The sequence below is a fragment of the Martes martes genome (genome assembly GCF_963455335.1).
Source record: "Martes martes genome assembly, chromosome: 1".
Lineage (NCBI taxonomy): Eukaryota > Metazoa > Chordata > Mammalia > Carnivora > Mustelidae > Martes > Martes martes.
The window spans coordinates 129,156,755-129,175,672 of record NC_137888.1 but is presented as its reverse complement, the minus strand read 5'-3'; the positions used below and the strand labels follow the sequence as shown (position 1 = coordinate 129,175,672).

The window sequence follows — 18,918 nt, the reverse complement described above, 5'->3', positions numbered from 1 at the left end:
CCCACTGAGCCACCCAGGTGCCCCTGGTCACCTCTTATTTATCCATTCATTTATCCATGGACCCTTGGGCTGCTTCCATAATTTTGCTATTGTATATAACGCTGCAATAAACATGGGGGTTCATGTATCCCTTCAAATTAGTGTTTTTGTATTCTTTGGGTAAATACCCGATAGTGCAATTACTGGATCATAGAGTAGTTCTATCTTTAACTTTTTGAGGGACCTGCACACTGTTTTGCACAGTGGTTGCATTAGTTTGCATTTATACCAACAGTGTAACAGGGTTCCTTTTTCTCCACATCCTCACCAACACTTGTTGTTTCATATGTTTTTGGGGTTAGCCATTCTGACAGGTGAGGTGATGTCTCATTGTAGCTTTGATTTGTATTTCCCTGATGAGTGACATAGAGCATCTTTTCATATGTCTGTTGGCCATCTGGATGTCTTCTTCAGAGAAGTGTTTTCTGCCCATTTTTAATTGGATTATTTATTATTGGGATGTGGAGTTGTGTAAGTTCTTTATATATTTTGGACATCAACCCTTCATCAGAAATGTCATTTGCAAATATCTTTCCCTGTTCAGTAGGTGTCTTTTAGTTTTGTTGATCATTAACTTTGCTGTGCAGAAACTTTTTATTTTGATGAAGTCCCCAGTTTATTTTTGCTTTTGTTCCCCTTGCCTCAGGAGACATATCTAGAAAAAAGTTGCTATTGTCCAATGCCAGAGAATTGCTATGTTCCAATGCCAGAGCATACGTCCTATGCTCTCTTCTAGGATTTTTATAGGCTTAGGTCTCACATTTAGGTTCTTAATCCATTTTGAGTTTATCTTTGTGCATAGTGTAAGCCAGTGGTCCAGTTTCATTCTTTTACATTTAGCCATCCAGTTTTCCCAGCACCATTTGTGGAGAGGCTGTCTTTTCCCCCATTGCATATTCTTTCCTCCTTTGTCAAAGATGAGTTGACCATATATACAAACGTGGGTTTACTTCTGGGCTTTCTATTCTATTCCATTGATCTATGTGCCTATTTTTGTGCCAGTCCCATACTGTTTTGATTATTACAACTTCATTGCACAAATTGAAATCTGGAATTGTGATATCTCCAGCTTTGTTTTTCTTTTTCAAGACTGTTTTGGCTATTTGGAATCTTCTGTAGTTCCATACAAATTTTAGGATTGTCTATTCTAGTTCTGTGAAAAATGTTATTGGTATTTTGATAGGAAGTGTGTTGAATGTGCAGATTACCTTAGGTAGTATGGACACTTTAACAGTATTTGTTCTTCCAAACCATGAACATGTAGTATCTTTCCACTTGTTTGTGTCATCTTTAATATCTTTCATGATTTTCAGAGTACAAGTCTTTCACTTCCTTGGTTAAATTTTTCCTAGGTATTTAATTTTCTTTGGTGCAATAGTAAATGAGATTGCTTTCTTAATTTCTCTTTCTGTTGTTTCATTATTAGTATATAAAAATGCCACGGATTTTTGTATGCTGATTTTGTATCCCGCAACCTTACTAAATTCATTTATCAGTTCTAGTAAGTTTTTTTTAAAAGATTTTTATTTATGTATTTGACAGAGAGAGAGCACACATGCACAAGCAGGGGAAATGGCAGGTAGAGGCAGAGGGAGAAGCAAGCTCTCCGCTGAGCAGAGAGCATGATGTGGGGCTCGATCCCAGCATCCTGGGATCATGGCCTGAGCCAAATGCAGGTTCTTAATTGACTGAGCCATCCAGGACCCCCAGTTCTAGTAGTTTTTTGGTGGAGTGTTTAGGGTTTTCTTTATGTAGTATTATGTCATCTGCAAACAGGGAAAGTTACTTCTTCCCTACCAATTTGGAGGACTTACTTTCATTCCTCTTGTTTGTTATATGGCTAGGAAGTCCAGCACTATGTCAAATAATAGTGGTGAGAATGGACGTCTCCATCTTGTTCCTGATCTTAGAGAAAATGATCTCAATTTTTCACCATTGAGTATAATGTTAGCTGTGGGTTTTTCATATATTATGTGAAGTGTGTTTCCTCTGATACTATTTTTTGAGGGATTTTATCATGAATGGATGTTATACTTTGTCAAGTGCTTTTTTGGCATCTATTAATATGATCATATGATTTTTATCCCTTCTTTTATTGATGTGATGTATCACATTGATTTGCAAATACCGAGGCATGCTTGCATCTCAGGAATAAATCCCGCCTGATCGTGGTGAATGATTCTTTAAATGTATTGTTAGATTCTGTTTGCTAGTATTTTGTTGAGGATTTTTGGCACCTACATTCATCAGAGAAACTGGCCTGTAGTTCTCTGTTTTTGCAATGTCTTTATCTGGTTTTGGTATCAGTGTAATAATGGCTTTATAGAATGGATTAGGAAGTTTTCCTTCTTCTATTTTTTGGAATAGTTTGAGAAGAATAGGTATTAACTCTTCTTTAAATGTTTGGTAGAATTCACCTGTGAAGTCGTCTGGCCCTGGACTTTTGTTTGCTGGGAGTTCTTTCATTGCTGATTCAATTTCATTGCTGGTAATTCCTCTGTTCATATTTTCTCTTTCTTCCTTCTACCAGGTTGTCAATTTGCTGGATAGAATTTTTCATAATATTCTGTTACAATTGTGTATTTCTGTAATCTCAGTTGTTATTCCTCCCCTTTCTTGTTTTATTTATAAGTCTAAAGTCTGGCTAAAATATTGTCAATTTTACTGATTTTACAAAGAACCAGCTCCTGCTTTCATTGATCTGTTCTATTTTTTTTTTTTTTTTTAGTTTCTATCTTGTTTGTTTCTGCTCTAATCTTTATGATTTCCTTCCTTTTACTGGTTTTGGGTTTTGTTTGTTATTGTTTTTCTAGTTCCTTTAGCTATAAGGTTGGTTGTTTATTTGGGACTTTTCTTATTTCTTAAGGTGGGCCTTTATTGCTATAAACTTCCCTCTTAGAACAGCTTTTGCTGTATCCCACAGATTTTAGACCATTTTATTTTCAACTTCATTTATCTCCATGTATATTTTTATTTTGTCTTTGATTTCTTGGTTGGCCCATTCATTGTTTAGTAGCATATTATATAACCTCTGTGTATTTGTGTGCTTTCCATGTCTTTTCTTGTGGTTGATTTCTAGTTTCAGAAAAGATGGTACGATGCCCATCTTTTTGAACATGTTGAGACTTGTTTTGTGGCCTAATATGTTATCTATTCTGAATTATGGTCCATATGTACCTGAAAAGAATGCATATTCTGTTATTTTAGGATGTAACGTTCTGAATATGTCTGTCAAATCCATTTTGTCCAGTGTGTCATTCAAGCCACAGTTTCTTTAATTTTCTGTTTGGATAATCTATCCATTGAAGTAAGTAGGATGTTAAAATCCCCTACTATTATTGTATTACTATTGATTAGTTCCTTTATGTTTGTTATTAATTGCTTTATGTATTTGGGTGCTCCCATGTTAGGTGCATACATATTTACAATTTTTATATCTTCCTGTTGGATTGTACTATTTATGATTATATAGTGTCCTTCTTTGTCCCTTGTTACAGCCTTTGTTTTAATGTCTGTTTTGTCCAATATAAGTACTGTAACTTGGGCTTTCATTTTACTTCCATTTGAATGATAGTTTCTCTATCCCTTCACTTTCAGTATGTATGTATCCTGAGATCTGAAATAAATTTCTTACAGTCAGCCTATTATGAGCCCCCCCCCCTTTTTTTTTTTAAATCTACTCCATCATCTTATGTGTTTTGACTGGAGCATTTAGTTCATTTACATTCAAAGTAAGTACTGATATGTGTATATTTATTGCCATTTTGTTACTTATTTTATGGTTGCTTTTGTAGTTCTTCTCTGTTCCTTTCTTCCCTTGTTTTCTCTCATAATTAGTTAACTTTCTTTAGTAAACTATTTGGATTCTTTATTCTTCATTTTATGCACATCTATTACTGATTTTGATTTGTGGTTATCATTCAGTTTATATATAATGTCTTTTGCTTATAGCAGTCTATGTTAAATTGATGGTTACTTAATTCTGAACTCATTCTTTACTCTTCTCCCCTTTATGTTTCAGATACTTGGTATCATATCTTATAGCCTTTTATTTTGTGCTTCTCTTGACCAATTTTTATAGACAAGCTTAATTTTGTTTGTTTGTTTGTTTTTGTGCTTCCTATTTTTCTTACTCTTACTTGTGGTATTTGTTTTCTATTCACAAGGTCCCCCTTAAGATACCTTGTAAGGCTGGTTTAGCAGTCATGAATTCTTTTAATTTTTGTTTGTCTGGGAAACTCTTTGTTTTCCTATTCTGAAAGATAGCCTTACTGGAATAGAGTATTCTTGGCCGTAAATTTTTCACTTTTAGCACTTTGAATGTTTTGTGCCACTCTCTACTGGCCTGCAAAGTTTCTGCTGGAAAATCAGCTGATAGCCTCCTGGAGTTTCCTTTGTAGGTAACTGCCTAGTTTTCCCTTGCAAACTTTAAAATTCTTTATCACTGTGTTTGCCATCTTAATCACTGGGTGTCTTGGTGTGGACCTCAGTGGGTTGAGTTGTTGGGGGATTTCTGGGCCTCCTGAATCTGATTCTCTGTTTCCCTCCCCACATCCATAGCTACAAATAACTCCTGAACACTTGATATATGGCTAGTGTAAGGTGTGGGTATTTTCTTTTATTTAATTTTGAATAATTTTATTTAATAATCACATGTGGGTAGTGGTTACTAAATACAATGACATAACTCCAAACTAATATATTAAAGAGGAGACTTAAAATGTTGAGTTCTCTGGTCCTTAGGAAACAAACCTAACCTTGGACTAATTGCTATTAGAGCAGATTTTTAATTCTCAAAAAAATGAGAGGCAGGAATAGGTAGTTTGATGATTTGAAAACCCAAGACAATTCCATATTCTTAATGTTCTCGACAACTCCATCTTTGCCCTCCACCGAAACCTACATATTAACTGCAGAAGTGCTCAGTAGAAGTGAATGGCCTCACTTTCAAATACTTTTTCTATCTCTTTCTCCTAGGGGTAGAAGGGTCAAAATTGTATTGGCAAAAAGGAAAAAGAAGGAAAAAGGAACAAGGAGGAAAGGAGTAATCTGGATAGCTAAGCAGTTGTGGCATCAACTCCCAATAGTCAGAGAGTCTGCTTCCTACTGCCAGGTTTGGACCAGCTGCTCCATCTGGGCACCTGGACAGAGGGCTGCTAAGGAAGGGCTTACCGTGATGGAGGATTTCCCTGCTGTGTTCCCATGCTTCAACAAGGATTTAGACAGTTTTCTCTGGGAAACAATCTGCACAAAAGGAAACAAAAGGTAGAGATACTAGTTATATGATTGTAGGTCTACTTTTTAACTTTTTTCTTTACAAAATTCTGTTTTTAGAATTCTACTTGAAATTATAAACTATGCCTGTTTATTTCTAGGCTTTTTTCCATGAAACTCCTAAATACAGGTTATTTCCTTCTTTCTTCTTCTTCTTATAGCATATTATATAAGAGAGTAAGGGCATGAGAAATTATAGACAAGTCAGTCAATTAGGAGGTGACTTAATCTGAAGCATTTACAACAAAATTAGATGGAAAATGTTGGATATGTATATTATGATAAAACAGAAAGTTTCAGAATGATCTCGAATTAGCACTAAAACCTCTGTGCAAAGTAGGGGTGGGCTACAGGGAGGAAAGGAAACCCAAGGTCTAAATATACACCTTCTGTATCTATAATCTCTAGAGTTCTGTTTTTAATATATTCAGTAGGAAGCTATAAAGTCAGTCATTAGGAAACTGATGCCCAGACAAGCAAAAAGGAGTAATTGGGGTCCTCTTCATGATTCAGTGTCAATGCACAACGTGCAATGACAACTAAAGTTGCTATTATATTGGGAGCTATTCTTAGCAGAACTTGCCCCATCTGCCTCTGCCTTCCCATTTTTGAAAGAAATATATGGCAAGGCATAGGGGCCCTGAAGGATATGTAATTCATGATTCTCAAAGGAGAAAAGACTTAAATCAATCAAAGACAGCTGTGCTCTTGCTGAGAGAGAACAAAGTCATACCTTGCAGTAGACAGCTTCTATCTAAGATGGTTCCCAATGGTTCTATTCATGCCATTGTGCTATTCTCTCTCCTTGAGTGTGGGATGGATCTAATAACTGGTTTCTAATGAACAGAATACTATAAAAGTGGTGGATTATCCCTTCTGAGATTAGGTCACAAAATGAATGTGACTTCCTTCTTGATCATCATCTTATTCTTCTCTCTCAGAGTCCTTGTGCTGAAGGAAGCAAGTTGCAATGCTGTGAGTAGCCCTATAGAATAGCTCAGGTGGCAAGGAATTGATGTCTCTAGTCAATAGCCAGTGAGAACCAGAAGACTGTCAACAGACCCATGATGAGCTTGGAATCAGGTCCTCCTCCAAGCTAAGTCTTGAAATAACTGTACCTTCAGAGCAGCCTTGTGAGAGACCCTGATCCAGAGGATACAGCCACACTCTCCCCCAATTTGGTGAGATCATAAATGCTGTTTCTTGGGTTTTTTAAAGATTTTATTTATTTATTTGACAGAGGGACAGTGACAGCAGAAACACAAGCAGGGGGAGTGGGAGAGGGAAAAGCAGGCTCCCTGCTGAGCAGGGAGCCAGATGCAGGGCTTGATCGTGGTACCCTGGGATCCAACCTGAGCTGAAGGCAGATGCTTAATGACTGAGCCACCCAGGCACTCCATAAATGCTTTTTTCTTTTTTAAACTGTCAAGTTTTAGAGTAATTTTTTATGTAGAACTAGGTAACAATATACATTTGATTTATAGAACAGGAAAGGACATCACTGTAAAAAGCAGGGAGACAAATCCTTTCTCTGACATCCTTATATCTTTTTGTCTCTGTGTTAGAGCAATGAAAATACTATGACTATGCTGTGTCAAATACAAAAAGTTCATAGAACCTTCCTAGACCAAGTAGTTTTAAAGAACTTGATGCTCAACTGGCTATGATCTGAAGAGAAGAGTATTTTTGTAAGAAATCATCTGGTGATGGATGATGAAAATGATGATGATAATGACAGCAATGGGAACTCCCATTTAGGAGTACACATTCCCAAAATATTTACTTAGCCTTCATTGTTCCAGCCTCAGTGCTAGCCACTAAGAATAGAGTGGTAAGCAAAGTCAGTTACAATATCTGACCTCATGGAACTTACATTCTGCAGCAGAGATAGGCATTAACCAAATGGTCAAATAAATCAAAATAATGCATCACAAAAGAGATACATTGGCTGTGGTGAGAACAATAAATGGATAGGTGGTGGGGTGGATGAGAGCAGACCACTTCAGGATCTTCTGCAATAGTCTCGGCAAGAGATGGTGGTGGTGCTGGAAATGGAGAGAAGAGGAGGGATTTGGAAATAGATTAAAAATGAAGAGAGAGGGAGGTATGATAAATGATAAATGCATTATTGGATTAGATGGTTGTGTGATTCATCGAGATAAGGGACACTGGAAGAGGACATTAATTTGGGAGAGCAAAGAACATGTATTCAGATTTGGGGCAGAAAGCAGATTGGAGCAGATTGAAGAAGAGAGAAAGAGGGAAGGAAACTGAGCAAACACATGAAGACAATTACTTCAATAAGTTTGGCTCTAAGATGAGGTAGAGAGAATAGAATCTGAAGGAAATGAGAAATGAAGTAAAGTTGTTATTTTAGTGGTCACTTTATTTCTAATTTTATTCCCCACAAATTTGGTATTGTTAATTCCCTTTTATAGACGATAAAAATAGGATACAGAGTTTAAGCAACTCTTCCAAAGCAACTAGGCTAAGAAGAAGTGGAATAGATTTGAACATGGGTCTGACTCCAGAAACTGATCTCTAGCTACAATTGACTGGTATGTGAACTCGAAAAACAGATTCAGAAAATTTTCAATGCTGGATTTTTACTCTATGTGTTTGCTTTTAAACCCTGGATCTTATATTTGTGTGTTTAACCCTCAATATGTAAACATGAAGAAGACTGAAAAGAAATGATCATGTTAAACCTCAAGAATGGAGTAATCTGAAGACTGGCTTTGGTTAAGGGCAGTGTAGCATAATGATTAAGAACATGGTTGTTTTTGTTTTTGTTTTATTCACAGCTGGTTATCAATAAAATGACATGAAAAAATTTCAGATGGTAAAGGAATTGTCATTCTTTCCTATAGTTATGTCTGAATCTAAATTACTCATATTTCCTACAAATCAAAACTGCAATGAGATACCACCTCACACCAGTCAGAATGGCTAAAATTAACAAGTCAGGAAATGACAGATGTTGGCAAGGATGTGGAGAAAGGGGAACCCTCCTACACTGTTGATGGGATGCAAGCTGGTGCAGCCACTCTGGAAAACAGTATGGAGGTTCCTCAAAAAGTTGAAAATAGAGCTACCCTATGACTCAGGAATTGCAATACTGGGTATTTACCCCAAAGATATAAATGTAGTGATTTAAAGGAGCATGTACACCCCAATGTCTATAGCAGCAACATCCACAATAGCCTAACTATGGAAAGAGGCTAGATGTCTATCAACAGATGAATGGATAAAGAAGATGTGATGTGTGTGTGTGTGTACACACACACAATGGAATACTATGCAGCCATCAACCCCCCCCCAAAATCTTGCCATTTGCAATGATATAGATGGAACTAGAGGGTATCATGCTAAGTGAAAGAAGTCAATCAGAGAAAGACAATTATTATATGATCTCACTGATATGAGGAATTTGAGATAAGGATCATAGAGGAAGGGAGGGAAAAATGAAATAAGATGAAACCAGAGAGGGAGACAAACCATAAGAGACTCTTAAACTCAGGGAACAAACTGAGGGTTGCTAGAGTGGAGGGGGGTGGGCGGGATGGAGTGCCTGGGTGATGGACATTAGGGAGGGTATGTGCTATGGTGAGCACTGTGAATTGTATAAAAATGATGAGTTGCAGACCTGTACCCCTGAAACAAATAATACATTATATGTTAATTTAAAAAAAATTCCAAATAAATAAATAAATAAGTTGCTTATATTTCCCATCCTACTCATTAAGAAGGTTCAAGTGGTTCTTCTCCTGTAGTCAGAATCATTATCCCCTCTCTCTCCACATTCACAGATTATCAAAGGTTTTAGAAAAGCTACTATTTCCTAGAAAAATATAGACATCATTCTTGAACTTGAGATGAACCAAAACATAGAGGAAACACAGGAAACAGACAGCAAAGACATAAGGAAGATTTTATAGTTTCTCTGCAGGGCGTTTTCAGCAAGGAGGAATAGGGAAAAACACGTGAATCAAACACAAAACAAGGGTCACTGGTAAGCAGCATCCAGGCCAAAATATAACTAAAGAAAGGCAACATATCTTGTTTCCCAAGTAAATTTGGCCTCAGAGATACTATTGTCCATTGTCATTGTTTCATCCACATTGGTGTCCTAACTCTATGGCTCCAAATGACCCCAACCATCCTCTCAGTGTTGTAAAAACCCACTCACTGGATTACCAGGTGTGGGTATGGGTACAATGTCTTTACAGACTGTGTCTTCCAAGATCCACATATTCATTCTTCAAGCAAGACCAAGGGAGACTTAATTTACAAGATGATGGATGATCACATTCTCTTTCCTCACTTTTATATAGAAATGCCAACATTCACATTTGTGGGGTGTGAAGAGAATGCTATTATGTTCCAAGCTCCTGCCTTTTACTAATGCTAGGAAGATAAGCAATCTCCCCAGAAATAGTCCTGCTTAACAAGTGGGCATTTGGGTATACAAATGGCTAATCAAGCAGGCAATCAAACAAACTTATTTTACAGCCCTGCAGGCCTCCATCTCAGCTCCAAAAAATGAGTAATAATTAGAGTTTCAAGTAATAATTAGAGTTTCATTGTAATAAAGATCAATAAACAATGATGGTGCCATTCTTAGGACTGTTGGGCAAAAGTGGTGGGGATGGCCAGTGGGGTCAGTGATCTATAGAGAAAAGGTTGTTTGTTGCAAATCTCACTTCTCATGTAGGCTTTCTTGGAGCTGAAGCAACTGCATCAGGCTCAGGAAGTCCTTATGTCTTGTCAGAGGACATTTGAGGCAAAAACAAAACAAAACAAAACAAAACAAAACCACCACCACCACCACCAACAACAGCAACAACAACAAAAACTCAGTCAGCTCTGTCTTGCAAGAGGATACACTTGTTTGAAGTCCTCTAACTTAAATAATGTGCCTGATAGAGAATTTAAAGCAATGATCATAAGGATTACTTGCTGGACTTGATAAAAGAGTGGAAGACATGAGTGAGATGCTTAACACAGAGGTAAGGAATAACATAGCAAAGATAAAGGGCTCAATAAACAAAATGAGAAACATGCTTGATGGAATGAAGAGCAGGATGGAAGAATCAGAAGAATGAATTAGTGACCTAGAAGACAGAGTAATGGAAAGTAATCAGACTAAAGAAAAGAGAGAGAAAAGAATTATACAAAGTGAGAACAGATTTAGAGAACTCAGTGATTCCATCAAATGTAATCACATTCATATTCTAGGAGTCCCAGAAGATAGAGAAAAGGGGCCAGAAAATTTATTTGGAGAAACAATAGTTGAAAACGTCCCTAATCTGGGGAAGGAAACAGATACCCAGATTCAAGAAGCACAGAGAAATACAAAAACAAAAACAAAAACAAAATAACAACAAAAACAAAAAAACAAAAGCAGAACCCCACCAAGACATATTGTAATTAAATTTACAAAATGTAGTGATAACGAAAAAAATTTAAAAGCAGCAAACCAAAGAAATCCGTAACTTACAAGGGAAACCTATAGGGTTAGTGGGATATTTTTCAACAGAAATTTTGCAAGCCAGAAGAGAGTGGCATATTCAAAGTGCTGAATGGGATAATCTGCAACCAAGAATACTCTATCCATTAAAGACTGTCATTCAGAATAGAAGGAGAGATAAAGAGTTTCCCAGAAAAACAAAAACTAAAGAATTCATGAACACTGAATCGGCCCTGTAAGAAACATTGAAGGGGACACTTTGAGTGGAAAGGAGAAAAAAAAAGTGTCAGTATAAAGGTAGGAAACACAAAAGCAGTAAAATGAATATTTCTGTAAAACAAATCAGTCAAGGAACTCACAAAAAAAGGACATAAAACATAATAACATATATAAATAAACATAACATAAAATGTGGGAGGATAGGAGAAAGAATGGGTTCAAACTTAAATAACCATCAACCTAATATAGACTGCTATTTGCAGAAGAGATTATACACAAACATAATGGTAGCCATATATCAAAAACCACTAATAAATATTCAAAGACCAAAAAAAGAAATTCAAGTATATCACTAAAGAAAATCAGCAAACCATGAAAGAGAGAAAGACAAGAAAGGATCAGAGTAAATCTTCAGAAACAACTACAAAACAAGTAATAAAATGGCAATAAGCACATATCTATCAATAGATACTTTGAATGTAAATGGACTAAACACAGCAGTCTAAAGACATATGGTGACAGAATGGATAAAAAACAAGACCTACCAGAGACTCATTTTAGACCGTAAGATAGAAGTCCTCTATTTTGATTCTTTTCTATGCTATAGTGGGGTCATAACTGCAATTCTTACCATTCCAAAAACGGTGAAGTAGAGAGGAAGGAAAACAGAAGTTGAACCAATCTTTTTTAGCAAAGTTGGGCCATAAGGACATCAATGCCATGCATGATCTGTATTTACAGATGGATCAGGGGAATAAGCACTTCTTTCCTTTGAAGTGGATATTCTAACAGTATGGGTCCTCATTTGTCAGGAAAGTCCACTGTTTCATTTGGATGGAGGCAAAGAAGTCAGGAGAATAAAAAATGCTTTGGCAAATATTACCACAAGTATACATTTAGCTAAACTTTCTTTTAAAGTCTTTCAAAACAGTCATTCTGGAGACCAGTCATTTTTCGTGAGACTGCTTTACAGAATATGTCTTCAGATTATTTTTTGAAATTTTGTAAGACAAAATTTTGAAATTTTGTTGTAACAAAAACCATTGATTGAACAACTTCTCTATGCCAGGCACTGTTCTGAGGCTATCGTGGTAAGCAGACAAGAAACTTCTTTACAATATTTGACAGTCACATCTCTGGTCTGAATCAGAATTGATTGCCCCCAAAGCATGTATCAGAGAATTTTTATTTCTTAAAAGTTAAGTCCATAGTGCATGAAAAAAACTGGAAATAAGTCTGGAAATCAAAGGATCAGAAAAAGTCTCATAGCTCAACTGCAGGACATCAACAGAGCTTTATTTGTGAGTCTCCCTGAGTACAACCATGTAAGAAGCATTCCTTACACTTGTTTGGCCCCAGAACCTTTTGTCAAGGAGCCTCTCTAGTTTTGCAAACTAGCAATTACTATGACCGCCACGACAGAGAACAAACAAGGTTTCCTGATGGCTCACCGTAGCAGAGAGAGGAACACATGCCCAGATCTCCTCAGGCTTTACCACTGCAGAGCTGGCAGGGCTTCCAACCACCGGCCTTGGCATCTCATTACCTAAAGATTTTTTTCTGGTATGCCTGCCTATTGTCTACAGACACAGCGGGCTGAAAGTGAGGATTAATACCCTCGGCAGTGAACATCAACCAATGACTGATGGACTTTGGTACAGAAATCCCCCACTTTTTTGCCCCAGGGCTGGGGGTGACTCTGTGGTATTTGGTCTACATAGGCACCCAAGTTTCCTCAGTGGGATGAAGCTCTAGTTGTTCTGTGGTGATTTACTAGACAACGCACCCTTTACTTTATTGGCTACTTTCCCTTTCCCATCTCACTTCTCCACTCCCCTTTTGGTTTTTCCTTCACCTCTCAAATTCTCTACTTGCTCTCCAGGCTAACACCTAAACCTTTTCTTCTGCGCCAGATAATGTGTTGAGTGCTTCACATAGCTCATTTCTTTGTTGTCATTTAATGATCAGCACTCTTTCTCCCCCCCCCCCACCCCCACCCCCCAAGGAACTGGAATGAGAGAAGCAAGCCTTGGAGAAAATACGGAGTTTTTCTAAGGTCCCATAACATTATGGACCAAACTGTATCCTCCCCAAATTCATATGTTCAAGCCCTAAACCACAAAGTGCTTGTATTTGGAGGTAGGGACTTTACAGAAATAATTAAGGTTAAATGAGGGTGGAGGCCCCCCTCATTTACGGGGTGTGCCCCAATCCTATATCACTAGTGTCCTTATAAGAAGAGGAGGAAAAATCAGAGAGTTTTCTCTCTCTGCGTAGGTACTCAGAAGAAAGGCTATGTGAGGACATAGTGAGCACAGCTGTCTGCAAGTCAGCAGAAGAGGCTTCACCACACACCAACCCTGCTGTCACCTTGATATTGGAATTCCAGTCACCAGAATTATGATAAAATAAATATCTGTTGTTTAAGCCACCAGTCTGTGGTATTCTTTTATGGTACCCCTAACAAGCTAATACACATACCTTATAAGAATTAAAGCCAGGATTCATTACTTCATTGAATACATATGTATTGAATATTACATGCTGGGCATTGAAAATATAGTGAAGACACAAGGCAGGCAGGGGCACTGTCCTCCCAGAAATTGCCACAAAATATACATGCCAAATTCCAACTCTGCAAGGAGAAGCAAAATCATGCCATGAAGGAAGACTGGCCTGGGCCAGGAGGTCAGGGAAGGCATTTCTGAAGAAACTGCTTCCGACCTGAAAGCTTTTGGAAGAGAACTGAATAGTCAAAGGGGGAGGGATGATCCTCGAAGGGGAGAGCACTATAGGTCAGAAGGGCATAAATGAGTATGAGGTGCAGGGTGAGTATGAAGACAGAAAGAAGACCTTTAATTCAGAGAGTCTAGGCCCTTGGGGGCTTTGCACTCTGACACTAGGTGCTTTGGCAATGTTGGCTTATGGTAGGCTAAAAAATGACCCCCCCCCAAAGATATTCATATCTTAATGCCTAAAACCTCTGTACATTACCTTATATGGGAAAAAAGTCTCTGCAGGTGTAACTAAGTTAAAGATCTTAAAATGAGGAGATTATCCTGGATTATTTGGGTGAACCATAAATGCAATCCCTGTGTCCTTATAGGAGAGGATCCGGGGGGTAGGGAGTATGATAACGCACACTCGGAAGGGAAGAAAACATGAAGATGGAGCAGAGCAGTTTGAAGGCACTGGACATCTGCAGTGATGTGGCCACAAGCTAAGGGATGCTGGCAGCCCCCAGAGGGTAAGAGAGGCAAGGGATGGATTTCCCCCTCCCTTCAGAAAGAGCACGGCCCTGCTGACACCTTGATTTCAGACTTTTGCCCCCTAAAACTGTGAGAGAACAAATATGTGTTATTTTAAGCCACAACGTTTGTGATCATTTGTAACTGTAAACACAGGGAACTAATAGACTGAATTAGACCATGATCAGGTTCAGTCCAGGAAAGGATGCAATGATGCCTCAGTGATGACTGATTTTAGGGAAATCCTAACCTTTCCACTTCCCTCCCAGGACTTCTGGGCAATACTGCTACCCCCGGTAGAAATCAGACCTGCTCAAGATACAGATGATGCTAGAAGAGCTTTCTCTTGCTGCTTTCCCTCCATTTCCTTGTTGCCTTGCTCCCACTGCTGACCTAAAGGACCCACAATCTTGTCCGAACACAGCGTAACTCCTGAGATCTTTGGCGTCTCCTGTGCACTGAATAATAAAGGGAAGCTTTAAAAATATTTTAAAGAGTATTTTAAAAAGCATACTTTAAGAAGCATGCTTTTCCTTATACTATTCCCTCTGCCCAGGATGACTCACACCTCTCTCTTCAGTTGGCAAATTTTATTCATTTTTCAAGATCCACATTAGAAGTTTTCAGTAGTTGCTGTGTAGGAGGAAAGTGGTCACCTGTGGAACATAGAAGAACTTTTCTTTGCTCCTCATGGGTATCCTCCCTAACTTATCCTATCTGGCTCCCTCCAGCAGCACCAACAGCAGCATGGCCTGAGAATTTGTCAGAAAAGCAGAATCTCAGGGCCCACCCCAGGCCTACTGAATCAGAATCAGAATTTCAACAAGATCTTCATGTGATTTGCATGCACATTAAAGTTGAGAAGCACTGGACTAGAAAGTGAGAATTGAATGTAGGCAATTTTAGTACAATATGATCAGATTTTAACAATTTATGGAAAAGGGCTTTTAAATTAATCTATCCTGCTGATTAGACTTTCATTAATGGGTAAAGTTGTAGGAACTAAGAAAAGTATATGCTGAAGCTTTCTCAGCCATTCAGGGGAGAGGACATGGGACATGTATGTGTGTGCACACATTGTATGTATATTCAGTACAGTCTTTGCTTCCCCGGTGGATATCTACAAAAGGAACCCTCTGGGGAGAATGATTCAGAATGACAGGAGCAACGGCAATCTACTGGTTTGGGCTTCCTGTCTTTAAGCTTTCTATTAAGCAGGGTTCTAATTACTTCAAGTGTAATTATAGGCTTTATCCTTTTTCTGACTTCATTAGCAAGGGATGGATTGGAGAGTGTTTCAGAGACGGATTTGAGACTGCTTGAGTATTAATTATCCACCTTTGCCTCTGATGACAGTGGTTAGGCCTCCTCCTCATCACAAATGTCCTGACTCAGAGGCCACCCTCCCCAGCCCCCAACCCTATCACATGGCAATCGGGAGAAAGAGGAAGAGCTGCCTTCTCCAAGCAGCCCAGTGCCCTGGGTAGAGCATTTTGTCAGGCCAAGGGGACAAGACACCTTTTCAACCACCACCTTTTGGCAGTCTGTGACTTCTCTTCAGTGAGGCTCATAATCAAATTAGTAGTTCATAGGACAGAAGAGGGTCAGAGAAATTCTTTGACCATTTCTAAGATAAAGAAGCAAACTCCAACTTTGAGGCTGATAGAGTATGTTTATTACCATTCAACAGGTGAAGGAACCAGAGGATCAAAGATAGCTAAGGTCACACAACCATTAAAGAGTCATAATAAATACTACTTCAAGAGTACTTAATATGTGTCAGCTACTGCTCTAAATTGCCTTATGTGTATTGACTTAATTCTCATGACAGCCTTATGAAGTATTATCATATGCCTATTTATGGATGAGAACACTGAGTATGGAGAGCATTAGTTTGCTAGTGCTGCTATAACAAATTATCACAACCTTGGTGGTGAAAAACAACAGAAATGAATTATCTCCTGATTCTGGAGGGCAGAAGTTTGAAATCAAGCTGTCTACAGGGCCATATTCCCTCTGAAGGCTCTAAGGGAGATTTCCAAAGCTTGTCTCCTCCAGCTTCTGGTACCTGCCATTGTTCCTTAACTTGTGGCTATATCACTCCATTCCATCACGTGGTGCTCTCCTTCGCCATCTACGTCTCTCCTCTGGAGATCTTTTATAAGGACACTTGTTACTGGATTTAGGGCCCACCTGGATAATCCACGATGATCTCCTCACCTTGAGATCCTTCACTTAATTACATCTGCAAAGACTCTTTGTCTAAATAAGGTCACACTCACAGGTTATGGCATTAGGATGTAGACATATCTTTTGGGGGGCCCATTTAGCCCAGTACAGAGAGGCTAGGTAACTTGCTCAAGGTCCCAGAGCCAGGAAGCTGCAGAGCTGGGATTTGAATCTAGTCAGTCCAGTTCCATTACCTTAACTGCTACACTTTTCTGCCTCCCATAAATGACAGAAGTAGGCCCTGTGCTAAACCTCACCAGATATGCAAAGTGATTCATACTCACTTCTTGCCCTCAAGGAGCTTACCATGGAGGGAATTTCCTTTCAACCACTGCGAGAGCCACTCAACTGTCCCCTAGCTTCATTTTTGCCATGTAATCACACATGAGTCTCTGAATGCTGAGTCTGGTGTGGGACCAGATATGTTAACCTCTCTGAGCCTCAGTTTCCCTTTCTGTAAAATGGTGATATTGTCTACTCCACTGGTTTACCATGTACATCACGAGTATTAACAACCTGTCAGCATCAGCCTAGTACTGATGCTTAGGAAATGTTTCTTCCTCCTCTTTTCTCTCCTATCCTATCAGTCCTCACATTGAGATAATTATAGTCATTGATTGGCTTAGACAGGGGTCCTGGCAGTAGAGAGAGAAGGGGGTGGATAACAAAGATATTTAACACATTGAATTGATGGGGCTTTGTGATTGACTGATGGGAAGGCTGCGGTGCACAGAGAGTGAGTGGCACAAGGGAAGGCTCCCAGGTTTGGGACTTGCCCATCTGGGAGATTGGAGGTGCCATTCTCTGAGAGGGGCACGTGGAGGGGATAGGCAGGGAGAGCAAAAGGAGATGGTGAGCTTGGCTGGAGCTGTGGAGTCTGAGACATTTGTGAGTCATCTGAGTGGAATTAGTATCTAGATGTGGTTGAGTACATGAGTCTGGGGCTCAGAGGAGAGGCCTGAGCTGGGAGTCTTCTATGTGTGGATTAGAAATGGGAGGGCAGGAGCTTCTGGGGGATCTATGAAGGAGAGAAAGGATGGAGTCTGAGAGTGAGGCAACCTGCCCAGGCTGAGAACAGGGCCATGTCCCCTTTCCTCATTCTACCTGTAGCCTCTGGACAAACCCTGCAGGGGCCCCACCTTCAGGACCATGAGGGAGCTGAGGGGTCACACTCCTCTGTGTCCTCCCTGCACAGGATGGAGCTAGGGAGCCTCTACAGGGGGTGACATCCAGTTTAGGGCAGTGGCCTTCTTTTCCCTGTGCTGTTAGAAGCTTCAAAAGGAACAAGATTAAAAGTGAGAGGTGTTACGGAGGGTGCAAGGAAAAAGAATACTTTTGTGGGCTGTATGGGACAGTGGCAGTTACTATCATGTTTCTACACACATATGTGGTGGTTTGTATTAAGGACCTTAAAATGTGTGCCCGAATATTTCACTGTTAATAATTTATTCTAAAAAAATCAGTATCAGAGGGCATGAAGATATATATAATACAATGCTCATTCAGGTGTTGTTTTTAATTGTGGAAAACCAGAAACAGTCTTAATGCTCACCATATGGGATGACTTACATGATTTTTGCTATCATGGAATACTGTGCAGCCCTTAAACTAGATAATGTAGAAGTACATACATTAACATGGAAAGATGTCCATGAAATATTTTTATGAGGAAAAAACAAGCAACAAAAGCATGTATAAATGACCAAATGGTTATTCAAAAAAAGAACTGCATGTTTGTGCATACACAGAAAAAAAATCTGGAAGAATATGCACCAGAATGTTTACTAGTTATCTCTGAATGTTGCAATGAAGGATGATTTTATTATTTTTGTGTATTTCTGAGTAGTTTTAAAAATGGCTTGTATTGCCTTATGTACAATGAAGCCATTCCCTACAAATAATGGGGTGGAGGGATGAAAAATCTTGCTTTTTAAAAAAATTGATTTATTTGGGAGAGAGAGAGAGAGAGCATGAGCAAGATGAAAGGATAGAGAGGGGAAAGCCAACTCCCTGCTGAGCAGGGAGCCTGGTACAGAACTTGAACCCAGAACCCTGGATCATGACTTGAGCCAAAGGCAGACGCTTAACTGACTGAACCACTCAGGCACCTTCTTGCTTGGTTTATAAGGATATCACATGGAAAAAGTTGTTGCATGTCTGGAGGAGGAGCTAGAGATGTGGACCCTGCAACAGAGCTGAGGGAGGGTCTTAGAAGCAAAAGCCTCTAGAAGTTGTCATAGTTCAATATCTGGTGCACCTGGGGACATAAATATTTAAACTCGTGTGGACCCATGGGTATCCTTAACTTGCTGGTTAGTAGTGCGCCAAACGCTCTCGGGTCTCCTCTGTAAACAAAACCATTACAAAGGACCAGAACCAGTCTGCTTCTCCCTCTCCTGCTCCCCCTGCTTGTGTTCCCTCTCTCACTGTGTCTCTGTG

At 39.1% G+C, this 18,918-nt stretch overlaps 1 protein-coding gene across 1 annotated transcript in view; it reads right to left on the bottom strand.

Moving 5' to 3' along the window:
* The window catches only part of CPNE4 (copine 4), a gene marked incomplete at its 3' end in the record, with an annotated part of 476,837 nt that overhangs the window by 124,179 nt on the left and 333,740 nt on the right, over window positions 1–18,918 (bottom strand). The window contains exon 4 of the mRNA XM_080823089.1: window positions 5,212–5,283. Coding sequence (XP_080679215.1) covers window positions 5,212–5,283 — 72 coding nt within the window. The remainder of the gene's footprint in view (window positions 1–5,211; window positions 5,284–18,918) is intronic.